The sequence below is a fragment of the Dermacentor andersoni genome, chromosome 1 (assembly GCF_023375885.2).
Source record: "Dermacentor andersoni chromosome 1, qqDerAnde1_hic_scaffold, whole genome shotgun sequence".
In the NCBI taxonomy this organism is placed as follows: domain Eukaryota; kingdom Metazoa; phylum Arthropoda; class Arachnida; order Ixodida; family Ixodidae; genus Dermacentor; species Dermacentor andersoni.
In genome coordinates this window covers 212,490,359-212,513,049 of record NC_092814.1, presented here as the reverse complement: position 1 = coordinate 212,513,049, position 22,691 = coordinate 212,490,359, and the positions used below count along the sequence as shown (strand labels likewise).

The following is a 22,691-nucleotide window of genomic DNA, read 5'->3' as shown; positions in this document are numbered from 1 at the left end:
TGACCGTTCACACACGAACTATATCGAAAAACACGCACTAAATGAAGAAGCACGTAGCCGAAACAGCGTGCCTACGTCAAACCTCGCGCATGTGTTGTCAAGGGGAATAGCGTAGTCGACGACTGCAGCGCCGCCGCTACGTTCGCCATCTGCTCATGATCTGCTGTGACAGCTCTAGGTTTATTCGATTCAGAAAAAGGTGCACGGCACCACAAACGAGAAGGTGCAGGGGTTGCCAGTTATGGTGTGCTGGGCTGCACCCACCCCTTGCAAGGTTCAACGGTGCACTGCACCGCGAAAGCACCTTGCCTTGCACCCCGTTCAATCGTGCACGAGGGTGCAGGGTGCACCGCTGCACCTCGGGGAATCGAAGGCCTAGGTGCAGCGCACCGTGAATAGGTGCAGAAGGTGCAGAGAAACTTGACTGAATCGAATAGACCTTCTGTCAAGGCGCAGTCCCTGGCGGTCGCTTCACTGCCCCATTCTAGTACACTGTACCTCTACGGTAGTGGCTGGTGGGGTTTGTTGCACTGCTCACTCGCTGGTTTTGGGAGTTTTGCTACCGCTTTCCGAGCGGTGTTCGTGTGTACTATACTCTAAGGTGACTACCGATACCTTTATTTTATCGCCAGGTGACCGAGAGGCCTTAACTGGCAAAAAAAGAAGTCGGACAAGTAAGCTTGCATTGTTTAATGTCAATCGTGAATGGAGCAGTACATGCCCACAATTTTCGTACAGGTCAGGTGGAGCTAAGGCTGTCAATCACTGAGTTTGCAACATACAGAAACACAGATAGTAATCTATTTAACGGAATTAAAAACTGAAATCGAGCGAAGTTTTCTCATCGTGTTAGGCGTGCCACTAAAGCAAGGACAACGATATTGTGCTCGGCTACACTCGTACTTGTGTTACGTACAGTGCTGTTTGACGTGTTTCATACTATACGTATGTTGTCTGCCTTCGACGATTTCAGCTAGATTAAAAAAAGAAACGTAAGAAGTGCTTGGCAAAGATGTATTGTCAGTAAGGTAAGCTCGAGCTGCAATATCGCATTGTTTTCATAACACATTGGAGATAGGCACGAAGTGTAGAGGGGGAAAAAATGTTATGCTAAATTTTAAATCACATATTGTGTGTTCTTGATATTTCTGCTGGACATTTAGTGTTCTGTTGCAGCCGTAAAGGCTTTGACACAAGTGGAGTACTCGTAGGAAGGCGAGGAACGTTATGGAGACAATGCTTACAAGGACCTCTGCAAATATTGTGTATAAACAAGGACACTAAATAAACGTATAAGTATGCCCAACTAATGCTCACGGATTCTTGTAAAATGCAACTGACGGTTCCATGTTGAAAAAACATCTCGGTTGGCGTGTTCAAACAATGCAAAAAGGTTACGAGGAGATGAACACTTCAGTTGAGTAACAGAGGTGAGCAAGGGAAGCCTCAGCCTGTAGCCAATGTTTCAACAATCAAGCATATTTGTGAGGGCCGTGACGAAGATAAGTTCCCATGCTCGTCCACTGTTGATTGGCTGAATGTTAAGCCAAACTTCGAGTGTATTTCAAAAACTTTTTGTGAACACACTATCCTTACGTATGTCATCTGCTATTTGAAGAGAAAGAAAAATTGATTTTATTGGTTTGTCCTGTTTGAGAAGTGTGGAGTAGGCCAGTTGTGTGAAGTTGCCTGTTCTAGCCATCTCTTACGGTGCAGGGCTAGCCTAGTTACTGATTTCATGCAAAGTGTACATGAGCCTTTTGTAGTTAGCAAATGAAAAGTGCAATATCCAGATCATCCTATCACTTACCTAATCCTATCACTTACCATCTTAACAATGTTCCCTTAGATATTGTGATGTCCTATAACTATATTGGTGTACACACTACAAATAATTTAAATTGGACCAATATGGAGTATGTCATTAACGATGCTATTCACCTGCTCGGGTACTTACAGTGCAACTTTTCCAAAACACTGTCTACTTTAAAACTACACCTTTATAAGACGCTAATATGCTCAAAACTTGAATATGCATCTGCAATATGGGATGCCAGTTGTGTTAGTCTTACTACTTCACTTGAACTAGTACAAAATAACTCTGCTCTTTCCATTCTTTCTAATTAAAACCATACAGTGAGTATAACCTTAATGAAACTAACCAGCACTTATTCCCCTAGATAATCACCGCAGTCACCATGTTTCGCTATTTTATATGATTTTCCGTCATACCACACTTCATGACGACTTCATACCGCAACCTCAAGTACATTTCAAACTGCATCGATCATCGCAGTAACGCAGGGATTGATTCTTGCTACACGAAGTCTTTCTTTCAATCTTTCATTCCCCGCACATCTCAGGAACGGAACCACCTTCCCTCAAGTATCGTAGCCATCACCAATAACAACCTTTTTTTGCAAAACATTAGCTAACATTGTATTACCAGAACTCACTGTTCTTGTTCGTTTGTTTTACTCTACTGCGTTGTACCCACTCCCCTCTTTAATGGCGTATGGCCCTGAGCATACTTTAAATAAAAATAGAATAATGAAGTGAAGTGACTGCCAGAGTTTCAGTGAACATGAAGCATAATTTCCTCAAAATTGCACTGAGCGGTTTTGAAGGCTTTAAAATTATTTGCAGTTTCATGTAAGAAATTAACGCTATGAGGGAGCATGTGATACTTGGTGGTAATGCCCGTTAATGTGATTTGCAAATAGCAGATGACAGAGTTTGTGCATTACCAAGTAGGAGCTAGCTACATGACGAGAAAAAAAAACAAGCTGGGACTCAACTCGTTACTTCTCACATTGTCATAAAACGCCCTTAAAGCTTGTATGTCAAATTTTAGCATTCCTGCTTGGTACGACACAACACTGTAGACTACTGTTTTCCCGATAGCGCTCACAGCGTTCTATCTGGTAAACTTGCAAACATTTCATGGTGAAGCACGTAGTTCAAGAGGACCTGTTGTCATTATGGTGACCGTTGAGCTTCTTGTGGCTTGGCGTGGGCAGCTTGCAAACCAATAATATCTCCTTTGTCCTTTTTCCTGAAAAGAGAAATCATGAAGTCATGACAAACGCAAGCAAAAAATGGTAAAACAAAAGCCTGTCCAATTAATGAACAAATCACAGTTCTAGTTGAAGTGTTCAGAAACATACCTTGCGAGGATTCTGGCTCTGTGGCGACACATTCACTGTTGACTTGTACATCCTGAGACAATAGAGTCCAAAGGGGGTGATCAAATATGAGCAGCATCTTGGAGGCTGGAGGCAAAAGAAGAAAGCCTCAATTCCTATAGTGGAAGCGTGGGTGAGTTTGCGATTCATGTATGGCTAAGAACAGTGCACAAAACGCTCCATGACAGAAAAGCACATACACACACACACAACACTGTTTTGAGTGTGCATTTCTTTCAATGGTGTCCTTGTGCGGGCTGTGCTTAGTGAAGCCTCGATTAATTTTTTTTGCCAGCTACTAGGTAATAAACACAGTAACTTTATTATGTATCAAATGATATTAATCAAACTGTATCACCGGAAGTACACTTGTACTAATGTGCTGTGAATTTATCGCAGTGTATCATTCATGCAGACTAGCCAAAACGATTTATTTTTTATACTGTACTCCGTGTTATGAATTTTAGCAACGTGGCAAAATAACAAGGGCCTTGTTTGAATTGCCTTTGAAGAGCAATAACTTTATTATGATTTTCTACTTTGAAAAAAAGAATTGGCTACAGGAATCTGTTTTATCCGCCTTGAACCCGCAGAAATTTAAAGTTGAAAATGCGAAGCAGTATTTTTTTACTCACCGGTGTACACACCCAGAGGCTGCAAGGTTAATCCGCTTTCTTTGGTAGTTTCCAGACAGACTGTGCTCGGTTCCAGCGATGAGCTTTCACGCTAGCTAATAAACTTTTTTCAAGCAACCCGTCATTACGCGGCCAGAGGCGGCAGATCACTGACGACAGAAGCCGTGCATGTAGCCACCAGTGAAACGCCGCAGCTGATAAAATTCACCGTCTTTAAATACGTTCGCCTGGTAGCGGCTATCGAATGTCGGACGCACAAACTGGCCGAGATATTACTGTTGTCTAATTAAAACGAACATGCGTGAAGCTGCACAAAGGACACGACCACCCCGTTCGGAAATATAGCCGCTAACGGCACCTTAACTCTATGCCATGAACCAGAAACTCTATGACTCTATGCCACGTCTATGCCAGTCTATGCCATGAACGGCACCACGTGAAACGAGACGGTCATTTGAGGAATCGCCAGTCCACGGGATTGGCGGAAAACTTGCGGACGACACACGGCTTAGTCAAGAAAGACATTTGAAGCATGGCCAGCCGACACACGGCAAAATGCGTGCCTACGGACAAACGCATACAAAACAAGCAAATCAACTTCTCCTCCGTGGTACCTAGGCAAATGGGGAAATTCAAGGTGCAAACGCCCCCAGATTTTCCCTCTCGCACCCGACAAACGACTGGCGATTCCTCAAATGACCGTCTCGTCCACGTGAACGCACGGAGGAAGGAAACTAAGGAGAGGCCCTACCCCACGGAGGAAGCACGTGAACGCACGGAGGAAGGAAACTAAGGAGAGGCCCTACCCCACGGAGTTTCCTTCCTCCGTGCCCTACCCCCTCCGCGCGCTAGGAGAAAAGTGTGGCGGAAATGACGTAGTAGGTTCTCAGTTTTTTGCTGCTTTTTTTTGTTGTATGGCCACGCTTTTTGGGCCACAATGGCGGCGTTGTTATGGTTTTGAGCGCTCACACGTGTTGCTCTGGTAGGTTTCGGGCCGTGGCAAAGGCGCTGAGTGGGCGGGTTTGCGTTAGTCACCGTGTCTTGTTGCGCTGTGTTACCTGCACCCTGCTCTGCCAGATGTTGCGCGAGCGCGCGCGCTCCGCGCGCGACACCACGCGCAGCGCGGCGTGGTTTCGCGAAAGATGTAAACAAGAGAGGAGGGTGGCCCAAAAGGCGGAGCATCGCCATGAGCAACGCCAAATTCCGGCTTCACTTTTGCTTCACAAAGAGTGACGTCAGGGCCTCTCCTTAGTTTCCTTCCTCCGTGCGTTACGCACGGAGGAAGGAAACTAAGGAGAGGCCCTGACGTCACTCTTTGTGAAGCAAAAGTGAAGCCGGAATTTGGCGTTGCTCATGGCGATGCTCCGCCTTTTGGGCCACCCTCCTCTCTTGTTTACATCTTTCGCGAAACCACGCCGCGCTGCGCGTGGTGTCGCGCGCGGAGCGCGCGCGCTCGCGCAACATCTGGCAGAGCACGGTGCAGGTAACACAGCGCAACAAGACACGGTGACTAACGCAAACCCGCCCACTCAGCGCCTTTGCAACGGCCCGAAACCTACCAGAGCAACACGTGTGAGCGCTCAAAACCATAACAACGCCGCCATTGTGACCCAAAAGGCGTGGCCATACAACAACAACAAAAAAAGCAAAAAAACTGAGAACCTACTACGTCATTTCCGCCACACTTTTCTCCTAGCGCGCGGAGGGGGTAGGGCCTCTCCTTAGTTTCCTTCCTCCGTGCGTGAACGGCACGGACTGCAATCGATACCAGTGGGCTGCTGCTTATCACACGTCAGGTCTCAAAACCTTTATTCAAGTAATAAAGCACAGGTTTTAATAACATTGGTTCAATAAAAACAATTATCTGCTTATTTCGCAAAAATATGGCATGTTAACTATGTTTGACGGTTATTATATGTAAATTTATAGATCCAATATTCCACCGCGTTGAGGGCCTCTAGCAGAAAAAATACAAACTAAAGTATGCGACAAAATTACAGTAGCTCCACTTGCGCGCTTATGCTGGAACGCGCCGCGGTTTATTTTTCGCCCTCTGTGGCGATCGTTGGAACTTGAGAGTGTGCGGGGCCTACGCTACTTCGCACGTTTTTGGTTTAGGCGCGAATGCTTGTTCGAGCTCTCGCAGGGTCGGCTCGAGGCGTCTCGCATTCGAACGTTCGGCCGCTGCAAGCTTTCGAAAATAATGCGCTTGACAGACTGGGGAATTGCGCCTTCTAGTACCTACGATGTTCGGATCGAAGGTTATTGTGAAATAAGTGGCAAGTTCGTGGCTACAGCAGATATTCTTAATCGCCTGAGTAGAAGACGTATCGAGTGTGTTGATGGCAAGAGGTACGAGCTTGTGGGACCGTTCGACCGAGTTTCGGGTATGGAAGGAAACATTCCATCCAGAATACTCGACGCATTTGTGCATGGCGTGCCAGAGAACTGGAGGCATGTCATACGGGGTTGGTCGGAGCAGGAATCCACCATAAAGTGCCGGGGTTGCCGTGAAGCCGGAATCACGTCGAAGGACCGAGCCCACCCTCGTCAGCGTTGTCCTGCTGATGAAAGTTTCCAGAAGATGCAGCGACACGGTGTGTCCAACTCGCAGCAGCACAGACATCAACGACAGAGCCGTGCTACATTCGCCTCGGTGTCTTCGTCAACCAAGCAACAATCGACTCCCAAAAGCAGCGTGGGCATTGCCGGTAGCAACACTTCTCCTGTGCGCCTGAAGAAAGTCAAAATTGTCGTTGAAAGACTACCTGCGGCGGTATTGTTGGAAATAGTGAACGGAGCCAGTGCGGTGGGACCGAACAGCAGCACGCCTACTCGTGCGTCGACACCTGGGACGAAAACAAGAAACCAATCAAGTTTCACTCAAGTATCACTTTCTGGCAAAGCAAGGAGCAAGGTACAGAAGGAACTTGAACCAACTATGGGCACACTTTTGAGAAGTCGTTCATGCCCTGCCACGCAGGCCCGTGGTGTACCAGGGGGACGTACTGATGAAGAGTGTACACGGGCACGACCGGCTAGTGCACAGCGAAACTTGCGGAGCACAAAGCAAGATAAGCAGGCTACTCGTGATGCGAATGAACAGATCAAAACAGCTTCAACTTGTAAAATGCTAGTGAAGGAGCAGAGCATTTCTGGCAACACAGATAAAAAAACTGCAGATAAAAAAACTGCATTCCTAAAATCTGCCAGTGTTACTGCATTGCCTGTAGCCAAACCAGCTTTACCAGTACTAGCAACATGGATGCACAGAAAGGAATATAGTCAAGGACAGAAGAAAGGCACAAAGCAGAAAGAGAAACTGAAATTAGGTGGTGGCCAAAGGTCTTCCAGAGGTGAACAAAGGCACTGTGGTTATGATCCAGAGAAGGTAGACGAATGCAAGAGCAGTAGTAGTGTGCAGACCAGGATCGGCTGTAATTCTGCTAGAAAGAGTGAACTCGAGGTTAAAGCAAAGTCACCGTGCGTTTTGCCACCTACGTGCACGTCTAGCATGGACAGTTCTCGCCAGAGTGCTTGTGGCATGGAGCAAACAGGTATGCAGCTCAGAAGTTATAAACGTGACATGTTATCTGCAAGGCAGCAGAAAGCAACCAAAGGTCTGAGAAAGTGCACTTCCGCTATTATTGGGAAGCAGTATTCATTGCGCACCAATAAGTCAAGCATTACTGAGTTGAATTCAGCCAGGCAAAAAGTGGACAACAAAAGTTCACTGTCAGAGCACAGGAATGAGGTTGCAGAAGATAGCATTCTCCGTACAGAACATGAATGTAAACACAGTGCAAGTGAATGTGTGCAGACTAGAAGTGGGCACTATTCTCCAAGCAAGAACACTGAATCTAAAGGCAAGCTTGGAGCCAAGTCACTACATGTGTTGCCAGCTAAGCATAAGCTCAACTTGGACAGTGTTCAGAGTGCAGCAAGTGGGAAACAGCAAACAGATGTTCCACACAGAAGCCGTACATCCCATGACAACATGTTTGCAAAGCAGCACAAAGCAACCGATAATCTGGGAGAGTGCAGTTCCACCATTAACCAGCAGCGTCCATCACACACTAGGAGTAAAACGGACAGTGCAGAGTCTATACCAGTAAAACAGAAATTGGATGGAAAGAAGTCATCAGGGACCCAAAACAAGCTCACAAGAAAGAGCAACCGTCACCCTGAAGTGCAGGAAAAACGTCGGTATAACACAAGGAGTTGTGCACTCGCCAGTCCACTCGCTGGCAAATCGCGCATTGATTTGTCAGCTAAGCACAAATTGAACCTGGGAACTTTTCACTGCACTGCAGGTGGCAAGCAACGAACAGCTGCTCTACGCAGAAGTAGCACATCGGGCAAAAACACAGTTACAAAGCAGGAGAAAGCAACCAAGGATGAAGCACCGCACAGTTCTCCCATAGTCAGAACACGGAGTGCCTCAAGCACCAAGTTTAACACTGGCAGTGCAGGGTCAGTGTCGGGCAAAGGTGAACAGAAATTGAGTGACCGTTTATCAGGACATCAGAATGAGGTGACAGGACAAAGGGGTGTTTCCTTGAACCGAAGAATAGCATCAACAAGAAAGCGTGCTAGCACATGTTCACCTGGTATGTCTAAGACCAGCTGCAAAACTGATGTTAATTCTAAGTCAGCCTCACGCAAACAGAAATTAAGTACAGGTTCATCGGGACGTCAGGATGGCACTGTTAGACAAAGAAGAGCACGAAAAAGAAAATATTCTCTGGCGTCTTCACCTGAATTGTTGCCCACCAAGAAAACATCCAGAGGTATTTCTCAGACCAATGTTGCAGCAAAGGTTGCATCACGCACTATGTCTAGTAGGGCTGATACTGGTTCTACAGTAGGCAAGCAGAAGCCAAGTGAGACTTCCACAGGACTTCAAGATGATGTAAGTCAAGAGGATGTTCACTCCAAGAACCAAAGAGAACCACTAATGAAATCTGTAGCCACATCTTCACCTCTAACATTGCCTGAGAAAACAACCACTGGAGATATTTCTGAAGCTAAAGCTGTGAAAAATGATCGTGTCAAAAAGCACAGTAATGGGACTGGCAGAAAAAGGAGGAGTTCACGAAAGCAACAAATGTCAGTAAAAGTTCATAGTACAGGCATTCATGCAGACTCTCCCAGACAGCACAGTGGTGAAGGTACTAACACCTCCAAAAGTGAAGTACAAGTAGAGCAGACAGCATCTGAAAGTCGGAGGACATCTGAGTTGGGTGTCCCAAGTACATCGAAAATGGGTCGCAGCGAACAAGTTGAGCCTTTTGCAAAACCACAACCATGCAAGCGAGGTCACAGCACAAATGCTTCAAGTCAGGACCTAAAGTCCAAAGCAAGTGAATCCACAGAAGCACTGCTGGCAATAACAGCTAGGAAGGGCACTCTCAAACGCAAGGCGCAAATCAAGAAGCTGACAGATGCACTGGCAGCAAAGGAAGCTTGCGACGACATTTACCAGGCTCGGGCCTCAGCTGCCAACATCCCAGATTACTTTGTCATGCCGGAACAATGGGATGATCTGTCTGATTTCCGGGCATCTAGAATGACAACACCCGTGCCAAATTCCCCTCATCTCAGCCCTGGGAAGAGCCAGTTTTCATTTTCTAGTGTGGGCAGTGCATCGACACCAGAATCGCCCATACCAGCAGCTGCGATCATGCAGGCACTCCGTAAGCAAGGACATGCTGCCAATATGAAATCCTCAACGCCAAAGTCTAGGTATATGAAAAAAAGTCAGAATGTAAAGGTGGTGGCAAAAGGACTGCGGAATCTGGAGGCCAGGTTAGAGAAAGAAAGGCTGAAAGAAAACTGTGAGGACTCCGACGAAGAAGTGGAGGACACAGACTTTGAAAGTAGTCAAGAGGATGAACAATTTCTTTTTAACTGATATATCTAAATTTTAAATCTTTTGACCATTGCACAGAGGGAGCACTTTTGTGTGAAGTAATTTTGTCATGCTGCTGAGTCATTAATCTTTGCAGCGTCATTTATCTTGTAAATCACCAGCATCAGTGAATAAAGCTGGATGAATGGAACTTAAGTGTTGGGCTCACGGAATTTTCATTTGCATATGAAGACTGGTGCAGCAAATGGGGGCATTTGTTGAGCTTATTGCCTGTTGGGTTCACAGAAACAACAAAAGTGAGCAGAAGAAATGCATTGTTGTGACTGTAACCACAGCAATATTAGTGTGGACTCGCAGTACTAGTACGAAGGGCAGCAGATGACTCCAAATTGTCCTTTCTTTAGTGTTAAAATAGGTTTGAAAGTAGATTCTGTTACCTAAGTTACAGCAAATGATTTAATTATGCAGTAATTGCCGCCTGAATGTTGATTAGTCACCTCCTTTAGTATCAAACCAACATGTGCAAATGTTAGCAATTCACTTTTATACATTCTGTAAAATAGTTGCAATTATGAAATAATGTTTCTCACAAAGTAACAAGTCTCAAGTTGATGTGCAGTGGGCTGCTTACCTTCATAAATTTTTTTAACATGCGAATGGAATGATCTACCATGACCTTGAATTGTTAAGCCTGGAGCTTATTCCATGGTTTTAAGACCTAGCAACATAATGCTCTTCCATACTTCACATGGACTGCATAAATATCGTGAGTGCCTACTTAACATTGTATGTGGTAGGCCTTGGGTGGTCATCAGTGCAAGCACTTCTGCTTTACCAGTGGCTACAACTTTAGTGATATTTTTATACTTGCTAAAGCTCGCATGTAATCTTGGTGTACCGTTCAAACATCATGGCTGCATTGGCCGGAATTGACGAGCATTTGTGGGCGGAGTTCTCGTATGCATGTGAGTGCCCATATCGTGGATATGTGTAGCTCATGAGTAAAGGTTGGAGAGTGCTTCCTGTCAATGTGCATTGCCCTACAATTAATTTTAAGAATGAGATAAGGGTATGAAAATGGGAGCAATATCATTTGTGCTAGTCTTGTACGGTTGCATTTTGAGCCATATGTTTAGCTGTTTCAGGGCTCCTTTAAGAGATCGAATGTGGCAAATGTGGAGCTTCAGCTGCGCTGTTTAAATGAGCCTGGGACTACTTGAGGGTTTCAGATGCTCAACGTTCACACTGTGCTTCCCCATGCCAATGCTGTATGTCATTCAGCTGCGATAGCTTCCAATTTTACCAGTCAAACCTTCCCTCTTACAATCCATACTGGAATATGAGCTTTGCTATGTGTAATTCTATCACGTCATTGAAACCACTGCAGTACACTGGTTAGAACAGCTGGCTCACAAATAAAAATATGTCTTCAGCACACATATTTGGCGAATTCAAATGTGAATTGGTTTAACAAATGAGTGACTACATACTAGAAAATACAGCATCGTGCAATTTTGTAATGTTTTTTTTACCAGGACAGTTTTTCAAAAGTGTAGGAAATGTTTAATGTGTTTTTACATTTATGCAATGTTTTCTGAGCATATAATGGTATTGAAACATAGTCTTTTTTTGTAATGCATATTTTTTTTTGTTACGTAGAGACAAGCAGCTCGATATGCCCATGAAACGTCTTGTATAATGGCCTTGCCAATAAAATTTCTCAAGTCATGCTATGCTACCAGTTAAGGTGCACTGGCATGAGCTCATCTGAAACAACATTCATGGGTGGTCCAGACAAGACAGAAGGTCACAGGAAGATGGAAGCTAGAAGTGATGAGCACAAGTCAAACAAGGAATGTCACTGGAGCCAACATATCAACAAGGGGACTTGTCTTCATCAGGGCAACAACCTCTTTTCTTAGCAGCATCTATGAACATATAGCTCGCTCTCCCCAGCCCTCAATGGGGGAGCAGAATAAGCTGGTGCATAGAGTAAGGTGAGAGAGGCCAAAATGTTTAAAAAAAAAGGGGGGTGGGGGGAGGGAGGCGAAAAAAATAAAGGAATGGTGTTTCCTGCTTCCCGCCACCCTCTTTCTTTTTCAGGCTTTTGAAACGCAGCATGTGTCTTTTATTCTGTCGCACTAGCCTTCTTGCAGTGGTTCAGGCAATGACAAAAGCCAACACTAATATGGCTGGAAGAGGATCGTTGAGCTGTCTTGGCCCTGGTGGGCCTGGTTGGGGCAATGTTAGCACTATGCTTGCATATAAATGTGCCACACAACCATACCTACCAACCCATTAATGTTACAATTCATAAAATCCTGCCGACAAGACACTAAGGGTAGAAGGGAGGAGGAATAGAATTAATCTTTAATTAAAGATTGCCCTAAGCAGATCTCTTTTGTGGCATACACGCACACTTTATTAATGATGATTTACCTTTAGATGCAGCACAGAAACTAGAAAACTATGGACAGCAGAGACTGACAAGCAACACATTGTTAGATCACAATGACTTTTTCATCAACATTGCTGTTGCCAATTTCGCCTGTTTTAGGAACTCACCTGTATAAACTTGGTTAAAGCAAGTACCCACCTGGCATCCTTACAGCATCAGAAGACTTCCAATGGAATGTTGAAGACTATAGAGTGAAAAAGATTTTTTGTAATTATTGACACAACATGCATAAAATTGCATAACAATCCCTAATTCGTGAACTTTATGAAAAATTTGGAAGATTTGGCATGTATGCAGAGCAATATATTTCAAAGATCACAATGCCAGAGTCGTGCACCATTTCTGTTCCATTTGTGGGCCTCCCATCCCATGTGCAGTTCTGATTATCTTATTTGATATTTTTTAAGTAGTTCTCATCTAATCTGTCTGCTGCATCATGTTTTCGCTAAATTAATATTGCGCACAACAGCACAAGCAAAATAGTGTTCCTATTGTAACAAAACATTTTAAATTTCACGAAGTGGAATTCACACGGCTGCATTAAAACAGTGGTTTTATCTTCTGGTATACAAATAAGTTTGCTGTACTGCATGAATAGAACATGACTATTGCAGTTACAAAACTGGTAGCACAATAGGGCGAAAGATAAATTCTTATTCAACAATGTTTATTTAAGGTCTACATAATTCCAAGCTTTCACTTTTTTCTCGTTTCCTGGCAAACACTACATGTGGCAAACACTATATGTCACATTACTGTTCTACATTTACTTTAATAAAAAATTCTGGGACATTTGCACAACTGAAGCAGCTGCATTACAGACAGTGATCAGCCGTTTTGCAGTAGTGATGACATGTGGTGGTTGAACTCTGCACATATGCAGCAATTCATTTATGCATACAAAGTTTGGCACTCTTTGGCCAGAACTGGCCCTTGCACCATTAAAACCCATTAACCAATCACTCCATGCATATACAGCGCCAACATATTCTGTGAGCATCTGTGAAACTTCACTCTATGAATGGCGGTGGTTTAAGGTGAAGGAAAGCTCTTGTGCTATGGTGTGATGGCGAGGTTTGCATCAAACTTTTGGTTTAATAATGTCATGCAATCTGGCACAAACTATGAGCCACTGCTGCTTTTAGCCTTCACTTGAATGATGTCATGGCGTAATTATGGCTGTCTTGGCTGCCAGCTGCCAAGTACACACTCGGTGCATATTTCACTCTTCTTGCAATGAATACATTTGAAAGAAAGGAAAAGTATTAACGTGTCACACTAAGCGAGACAGCCAATTTTAACAGTGGATGGTCCCTGGCCTGATAGGTTGTGGTGCCTTCTTTGAATGCTACCGTCTTGACATCTATGTTACCTGCTGTGGACAGGAGATGGTGGGATAGTTTTTGGTATGGACTATGGCATTAAAGGGATACTAAAGAGAGAGATGTTCAGTTTTATAACGCTTCTAAACTAAAAAAAAAAAAATATCTTACTGTGAAAGGAGGCGCAATAAGCCAGAAAAGATTTTAAAAAAGATATGAACTGGTAACACTACCTTAGTTTCCACACCAGCTCGCTTTGAGGTCATGAATTTTGATGGTGTTTGCTCGGGCCTATTTAATTTTTTATTGGTGGAGATGCACTATACTGAATTCTAAAACAGCCAAACACTAAACTTAAGAAGTTTACAGAACTTTTACTGTACCATAACAGTTAAAATACCAGAAAATAAATTTATATCAATGAGATCGCATTGATGAATTCGTACAATAAAAAGGAAAAAAAAAAGACTGGTATTCTGTTACAGTAACAAACCTCTTACTACAAAAACTTTTGAAAACGAGTTTTGGAATACATCAGTCTAAACTGATTTAGCTTCTCTTCAGCGTCCTTTAACAGATGTTTTCTGCCACTAAGTGGACTGTGACATATAGCAGGACAGTACATGCTTTTGACAGTCTTTGTGAATATTTTTATTCCACACAAGACATACAGCACCAGCTGACAAAATAAAACCAAGATGTCAATCCACAGCACACTAGACTAAAGGCTATTGCTACAATGCACATAAAATAACTACCATATGCATAAGCTAACATCTGGACGTTACCAGTGTTTGCACCGTAATAGACTGGCTGCAAACATGCAACAACCAACCCATACAAAGAAAAGGGCACATCTGACAAAACTGGAACAGCATAAAAATACTTTCCCCCCTCCCCCATTTTATCAATAAAAGGGACAGGAGACAAGATAGTCAACAAGTTTACCAATGGTATTGAGGCTATCTTCTACCATTTTTTTTTTCCAGAAGGATGGACTTTTTTCTGCTTCAAAAGCAGAGCACACTCACAGCAGACATAAGTGCTGCCAGACAGCTACAAGTGAAAAATGCAGGCTGAATGCACATGAACACACTGCATAATACTTCTAGCAAGAAACACTTTTCCCTTCACAGTAGTTCCGAGCATTCAACACCTCATCACTGGCAGCTGAAACGGATTCGGCATGCTTCCGTGTTGCCACAGGGCTACCAACTACTTTGACATGTTACGAGGTTGCTGCTCAATGTAAAAACCTCTGTGCAAGTTAGAAAAGCCATGCAGGAGGACATGTGCCTTTTTTCAATCAGATTAACCCCTTCAGGAACCAATGAATTGTGCACTGAAAATTTAGTTCCATCACAGTTCTTGTACCTTCAGAATCGTGAAAACTATACAGCTGCAGAACAAATGAGGAACTTTTAATTATTCGGAGCGTTTTTTTAAGTTCACAGAATGTGAGAGGTCTATAGGAACATCAAATATTAGAATCTCAGCTATTTCAAGTCTAGTATACTTGGGCAGCACCTGTCCAGACGCTTGAAAATATGCCCGATGCAAAACGCTGACAACAAAGAAGCAAACTCCCTACATCACGACAAACTGGCATGCAAAGACAAACATCCAGCAGTCTACCTTCGAACTCATTTTACTAAAGCGCTTTTCACTTATTTTTGAAACTTGCAGCACATGCCCAATCAGAAGTGCTTCAAGGTGTTTGCAATATATTTTAAATATAATTTGAATCAGCCCTTCTAATTTTGAGTGACTATCTACGCATGCACAATTGTGCATGTAGAACCTGAAGGGGTTAAAGAGCACCCTTGTAGGTATAAACTGAACACTAGTCCATCTTGGATGAATTTAGGTAAAGTGAGCAATCAGATCTAAGTACACCAGTGTGCAAAACAGGGGCAGTATTCTTGGTCGTTCACTTTTGGGGATACTTTCACAAGATTTCTCACGACTAGCACCGGATGCATTGGCATCTATGGCTACAGCATTCCTGACACAGTGCCTTAGCATAGTGTCAGGAATGCTGTCACCCAGAGACACCGATGCGTTCGGTACTAGCCAAATCATCCAAAATTATCCCTGAAGATGAACCAATATCAGTGCACCAGGCTTGCACATTGTGCTTTCTGCTACTCCTTTACTATAAAGCCTAACTGAAATTTTGAGCTGTTAAGCCCATCCACCTGATCCCCTGGCATTAGTTCATAGCATCAGTCTGCATTAATCACATACATAGTGTACATTTTGTGATGTACTAGTCTGTACAGCTTAAGTAGCAATGGCAGTGGTAAACAATCTTGTACCACTCAAAGATCCCCTTAGGTGTGCTTCATAGAGCAAATCACGCCTTGTTAATTGGGTACTAGCAATAAGATAGCATTGTTCCCCACAAATGTTTTCACGTGCTGAACAAGTTTTCTCAGCCTAATTCTCCATGAAACTAGTTTTAAACATGCACAACAGGCATGCCGCTTGCACAAGTTTCAGAGCGTAACCTCACTGGTTATTTTTAACCAATTTGCACAGGAATCTTTATTGTCCCAGCATACCCATGGAATGCTGTTTTAGAAATTGCAAAAGGAATTTGATGCACCTGCTCTTACAGCTGGGCAGCCGACAGTTGACTGGACTTTGACATATTTTTGTTGTAGCTTTGAACAAACAAGCAAGTCCATACTACACTGAATGCTGGAGTTTCCACTACTATAGGGTACATCAGCACATGTTTTTGGGTACCTGTATTCACTGTTTTAAGACCCAGACAAGTTCAAAGACATTTTAATTTTTCATTTTTTGTGTATGCTTTTAATAGCATTACACTTAGCTTTTTCCAGTTCGGCTCCAGATGCTAAAATAGCTTTTTTTTTTATACACGAAGCATACTCCATGAAACATTGTGAAGTACCAGCACACCATGAAAGTATCATTATGGCCTGCAAGCGTCATGCTGCAGGTCATGAAAATTCCAGCATTGATGGAGCTGCTCAGTTCATGCACAACAAATGTTTGCCCATTTTTGCATTACTCAAATTTGGGTGTAGACACCTAGCGATTTGCTTACTCTAAAAAAACTGGCTATCAAGTTATTTCTTGCATTAATTACGAAGACCTAATGAATAATGGGAGTAAACTGGATGAATGTGGTACTGATAGCTTTACAGGCATCGTACCTGGAAAATGTTTCCTATTCTGTGGCACAGACTGCAGATTGTTTAGCTACTACTGGTTACCTCCAGTGATGCTAAATCCTACCACCCAGCTGCTAACAAAAGCACGCACAAAGGTGAAACTGCAGTTGTTGCCAGTGACTTTGCTATACCCATTCACCCCAGATTAGCACATGACAACATTTCCAGCTAGACAATTCAGAACTCTTATAAGCGCAGCCCACATCTTTTAGACTATCACTGTCAAATCGGCATCTGCCATATAGGTGCTGGGTCTCAATTTTTAAAAGCTTTCAAAGCAACGAAAGACTTCATAGTAGAAGTGTGAATATTTACATGCACAAGTAATACTCTTCAGGTCTGTGCAGACTTCAGTCAAAACCAAGTTAGAACATAATTGTTAAGCATAACAGAATGCAGCATAGCAGAGGCATGTAGTAGTCAAATTTCGGATAACATGAATGGAACCTTTATTTAAACATTGCATACAGTGGCTGCACAAAGGTTTCATGGCAGGGCTGATTATTTGGACAGCAGTAAGTGTGCTATGAAACAAGTGCTAGTGTTGGCTACATTTATGCACAGCTATGAAAATTCAACTAAAAGGCAAGAAAAATAGCGCTGACCTGCAAGTTACAAATCTGCTAGGTTTAGTCCTTGCGAGGACATTTCCCAGTGATCACACTGGACTGAAAGAACGCCTTTTCCTTTAGTTAATGATGCAGAATGTACAACATAAGATGTGTACAGCTCACTGTGACTGAAGAATGTGGCAACTCAGAAGTGTCACTGTAGCGATACAGGGTGCCAAGAAAAATTTGTGGCAAGCCAAGTTGCAATGTCAGATCAGTTTTACATAGCACTTGGACTTAACTGAAAACATGTTAGCTTATAAATTTTGTAGATGCTGTAAAGAGTTGGCTTCATCAGGCTGTCTTCACGGAGCTGTGAATTGTATACGTACAGCAAACTCTGCTGTCACTATTCTTGAAAAGTGGGTGGCAGAAGATTTTGCATTAAATACACCATCTTACAACACTGGATGGCACCCATAAAATTGAGCAGGCAAAATGTGTCTGAAGCTGTACATGTGCTGCTAACGCTAAGCTGTTGCAGCAGTTTGGTATACCAAGGATGAAAGAGTCGCCATCTTTCTCTTTCACTGCAGCTTTAATTTCAAGCCTGCAGCAAGACTGGTGCAACATGCTACAAGGCATGCAATATTTGTAATGTCTGTTCCAACCTCCATCCTAAATGTGCACTCAAAAAGATTCAGAATGCAATGCTTCTGAAACTTGGCATATTCTAAAACCGAAAACCAAATCTACCATCTTAGATACCAGCAGATTGATTTTGGCAGTAGCTAGCCACTGGAACTATTGCAGGGCATAATAGTTTCAGTGCTACACAGAAGAATGTGTAAAGAATATTGCGTATTTGCTGTTACACTGAAGCTGCCATATCCTAAAATATGTGTCAACTTGCCCTACAATGCATCACTGGAAACACACAAGCATGTGAACAGTTTTTTTAAAGTACTGGCATTCAGCACTAGAATGTGCCAGGTGAAAGAACAACATTGCAGAGCTAGTTCTTAACACAGGCTGAAATGATTCTCGAAACTTGTTACCAGTCTGTTTGCATGTCATCGGAACACAATCCACTGGCAGGAGATGAACAGGACGCTTACCATCCTATACATGTGGCAGAGCAAACACTTCACATCAACCACAGTGCAAATGCATATGGCGCAATTAGCATGCATGAAAATGCAACACACATACACCTTTCATACAGAATGAAAGGTCACCTTTTAATGACATTAAAACTTGACATAACATTCTTAGAGTAAGAACAGAAACTGAACACAACATAAAACCTTTATCACAAAAGAAAGAAAAAAAAGGGGGTCATGAAGGGAAGTTTTATACACTGAAATACTCTTAAAGGCATTGTTCTAAACATAACATAAAGCACAGATAAATTGGACAAGCCATTATGGCCTTTTTTCTTGCTATGAAGATTTAATTGGCAAATTATTCACACATCCTCGAAATGTGTGCACTTTCCAACGGCACATAGCAAGTGGTCAGCAGAAATGCTCTTAATGGAGACGCTATAAAATCGCTACACCCCGAGATACATAACGATGAGTGGGGTGGTTGTTAAAGGAATTTCAGTGAGCAGACTTCTCGTGACGTTGCCTCTCAGGTGTGGGAGCTTCCAATCGGCACACAATAAAATGAAATTAAAAACAATTTATACCTCGAAGAACTAACAAGCAGGAAAAGCTTTACTTGGTCACATCAAGAACTTGGAAGCATACTGACTGGTGAGCTATCTCATTTTTAATAGCTTTTAGGAAACAATACCTCTGCTTTTAATCTTATTTTAATGGTTTTCTTAGCAAAATATGACTAAAATATTTACCCTTTGGTGATAAATCAGCTACTTCATTAAATTTGCCTGAATCACCTTGAACACATCTGTACAATACACATGAAGAATGAACTGCACAAGCTTCTGCTACATGCTACAAAAGGGACGAAAGCTTGGTGGATTACTTAACCAAAATGAAAGGAGAAATATATAATCAATTTTTTTTTTTCAGAGAGCAGCAGTGTACAGTATTAATATTACATAAACTGCATGCTTGCAGGGCCATGAGTAATGTGTACCTGGCAACATGCTATATTATGTACAATTCAAGCTGTAGCATGCGGACAACAAGCTAGAACTTGCATATGCTTATGGCTAAACCAATTTACTACAAAAAGAACACAAGATGACATCCTTAAATAAAAAATTTCAAAGCACATATGACTAGGCAGGATAAGCCACAGGTTTTTTTTAGCAATGAAGGAATAAGACTATGATACATGCCAATGCAGGTTGCCTTTCAGCTCATGACACTGAACATGTTCATTTTCAAGCATGCATTTAGATTACGCCTGCCACCATTACTGGCAGCTACATTGAGCTGCAAACAGCTAAGTTTTAATATACAGGGCTTCGAAAAGTTCCACTGCAATAATGCAAGGCTTTGCAAGCAGAACTTTTGAAACTCGCTAATACCTATAAAAATAGAACAAAACAATAAACAGACGAAACTGTTTGTTGTAAATAATTAATATAGTTAGCAAAGCTGTAAAACTTTTCTTTTTTCCTAAAAGACACTGTCACAGGACACTTAAAACATTAACATGCAGCCATTCGTTTAAGTTAAGCTGAAGCAATCCAGTTAGCTAAGCCTTTAAACGTAAGTCAACACATAATTCACAATTACTATTTGCAGACTACCACAAAAAATTCTGCCTTGTAAGATCTTGCCAAAGCGTCTCACAGATGAAAGATATCGCCACACAAATTACTTATTAGGCTTTTCAATGCCACTACACAAGCTTCCAGGAAAGAGAAGGAAAAATAGTTATAAAATAAAAAAGTAAAGAAAAGGTGACCTATCTCTCAAAGCATGTGCACAAGAAAACAAGAGCAGAAACAGGCAAAGTGTGCAACCTCAAGGTACGGCTTAACAGGCTAACATCACAAAGTGCATGAGTTGGATTGGCCAGCGCAAAACGGTATTCAATAGTCTTCAGCTGAAGCTGGTGGCATCTCTTCACATGGCAGCTTGGGCAGTCTTGGTGTTCTGAAGCAAACAAAACACATGCAAGCACCATTAGGAACAGAAGCCAAGGCTCACGTGACTAGTACAATTAGATGAAAAATGGAGGTGTACTTTATCCGATTTTATTATGCAGAGTAATGAGCACATCTACGTAGTGCCCACAATTTTATGGCTAACTATTGTGTAAACTGCACCTGAGCAAGTGGGTTGGCATAGCATTTACCAATTTACAGTTTAATCATTAGTGAAGACGCCTGCAAAAGCTTTGCATAGTACCAAATAAGCGCCAACTTAATGACCGCAGTTAGTTACACTTGCTCTGCACAAATAACTGGCGTGACAGTCACAATGTTCATCCAGGCTATGGCTACTGGTAGGCAAAATAAACAGAAGTCACTCAGACTTGCTCGCGAAGAAAAAAAAAAAGTTTGCCTCGGGCTAGTTCAAACTGAGACTGGGCTCGGAGTGAGCTCCACTAAATAAGTGATCCCGAAGATCAGGCACAGCATGGCTCATTTGGAATCTTAGTCTTGCATGAAATTATGGGCTGGTTTTGGTCTGTGCTCTCCCTAGACAGCGCCTTGATAGAAAATTTTCAATTGCCATATCTGGTCAATCTGAATGAGAAGCAAGCACGCACCGAGATAACTATGCTGTAGTCGAGCACGAGCTATTTCAAATTTTATTCCTTGTTTACCAATATAGGAGATGAGACTGGTCGTAAAATAACATTGGCTCTTGTTCTTGCACACCTCAACATTTATTATTACTTGTATAAACCCTCCAGACTAGTTTTAGTTGTGCAATGCTTGGATTTTCTCTATATCACTAATTTGCAACACCAGGAGTTTGTGCCTTGTTTTGTACTCCCGTGGTTAGGCGACAATGGACTGTCTAATAAGTAAACAAATACCACAGATGCGTGATTTAGCAGCTTTATCAGATTTAGATTTAGGCCATTGACACCTTTTGTCACAATGCTGGCAGTGTTATGGATTCTGCTGCTGTCACGATCGACGACACGCCACACGTGGTCCCGAACTACCGCTTTATTTTCCGGCACGCCAACCTTCCGCACCACACAACCACACTCCGAGTTGTCCCCTCCTTTCCACTCTCCTCCCGCACGCTCGCGCCGCTGTCCTCCCCGCACTCACGCCACCTGTTCGTCGCTCAGTCAACTACCGTCGATCCCGCGCCTGGCCTCCGAGAACCGCGGCTCCTCGTCATGGGTCTTGGGCTGGCTTGCCGCGGGTCTTGCGCGTCACAACTCTCCCCCCCCCCGAATCGTGAAGCTGTGCTGGTAGGGAGGGGCCATGGCTCATGGTAGAGCATCAACTGATCAGCATGGGCAGTAGTTCGATGACGTCCTGTAGCAGGATCGCTCAAAACAAAGTTATTGTCACCTAATCGTTTGATTACACAATAAGGTCCACTTCGCCGCGGTGCCAATTTCGCCGAAACGCCCTTGGCCGCATCACTCAAGGTATGGGAATCCAGGAGCACAAGGTCACCCTCTTTGATGGTTGTTGCCTGACGATGACGGTCGTAACAGGATTTCTGCACCTTCCAAGCAGCTGCCTGATGTGACCGAGCATACTGGAGGGCCTCTCCAAGGCACCGCTGGAGTTCCGCAGCAAGTGCATGGTGTGCTGCTTTTGGAGGCTCTGTGTCTTCCTTGTCGCTTGTAGGTTCCCATGGGGTGCGCAACTCGCGGCCGTAACACAACAATGCTGGAGTATATCCGGTGACAACACTCTCGGCAGTACGCATGGCAAGGGCGATCTCAGGTATGTGCCGGTCCCAGTCTTTGTGGTTGGAGCAGTATGCCCGTAGACACTGCTTAATTGTGCCATTGTGACGCTCCACCATTTGGCCAGCCGGCCGGTAAGGCACTGTGTGGCGATCTTTGATGCCCCAGTGTTTCAAGAGGTTGCGCCATAGTGTGCTAACAAAGGGCTTGCCATTGTCACTGGTGATGGCCACAGGTGTGCCATGGCGGCAGAAGACTTGCACCATGCACTCCAGTATTTTCGCACTTGTTGCTGCTCGTAGAGGGAAAAGCTCTGGGAACTTCGTAAATTTGTCAATAACTACCAGCAAGTATTTGTGGCCCCGGGGTGTAGATGGCAAGGGCCTGATAATGGCAACACTGAGCTCTTCCATGGGTGATGTTGCCCACTGACTGCTCATGAGGCCCTCTGGTTTCTTGCGCCGAGCTTTTGTGCGCTGACAGACAGTACAGCACTGCACATACTTTGATATATCTGCTCGCATGCCCAGCCAGACGAATCGTGCAGCCACACGCCTCAGAGTTTTGAAAAATCCAGCATGGCCTGCAGTGGGATGGTCGTGGGCCACCTTCAGTGCCAGCTGCCGCAAGTGACTAGGTAACCACGCTACCTTGTG

At 43.5% G+C, this 22,691-nt stretch overlaps 1 protein-coding gene and 1 long non-coding RNA gene across 2 annotated transcripts in view; both read right to left on the bottom strand.

The window, feature by feature from the left end:
• Positions 1 to 675: 675 nt before the first annotated feature.
• Positions 676 to 4,726, bottom strand: LOC129380782 (uncharacterized). Its single transcript, XR_008608954.2, has 3 exons — positions 3,821 to 4,726; positions 3,168 to 3,272; positions 676 to 3,055 (listed from the first exon to the last, which is right to left on the bottom strand). It is a non-coding gene; the product is annotated as an uncharacterized lncRNA (long non-coding RNA).
• A 9,373-nt stretch (positions 4,727 to 14,099) lies between these two features.
• The window catches only part of Flo1 (flotillin-1), a 91,327-nt gene continuing 82,735 nt past the window's right edge, over positions 14,100 to 22,691 (bottom strand). Inside the window, exon 11 of the mRNA XM_050194884.3 lies at positions 14,100 to 20,303. Coding sequence (XP_050050841.1) covers positions 20,274 to 20,303 — 30 coding nt within the window. The 3' untranslated portion in view covers positions 14,100 to 20,273. The remainder of the gene's footprint in view (positions 20,304 to 22,691) is intronic.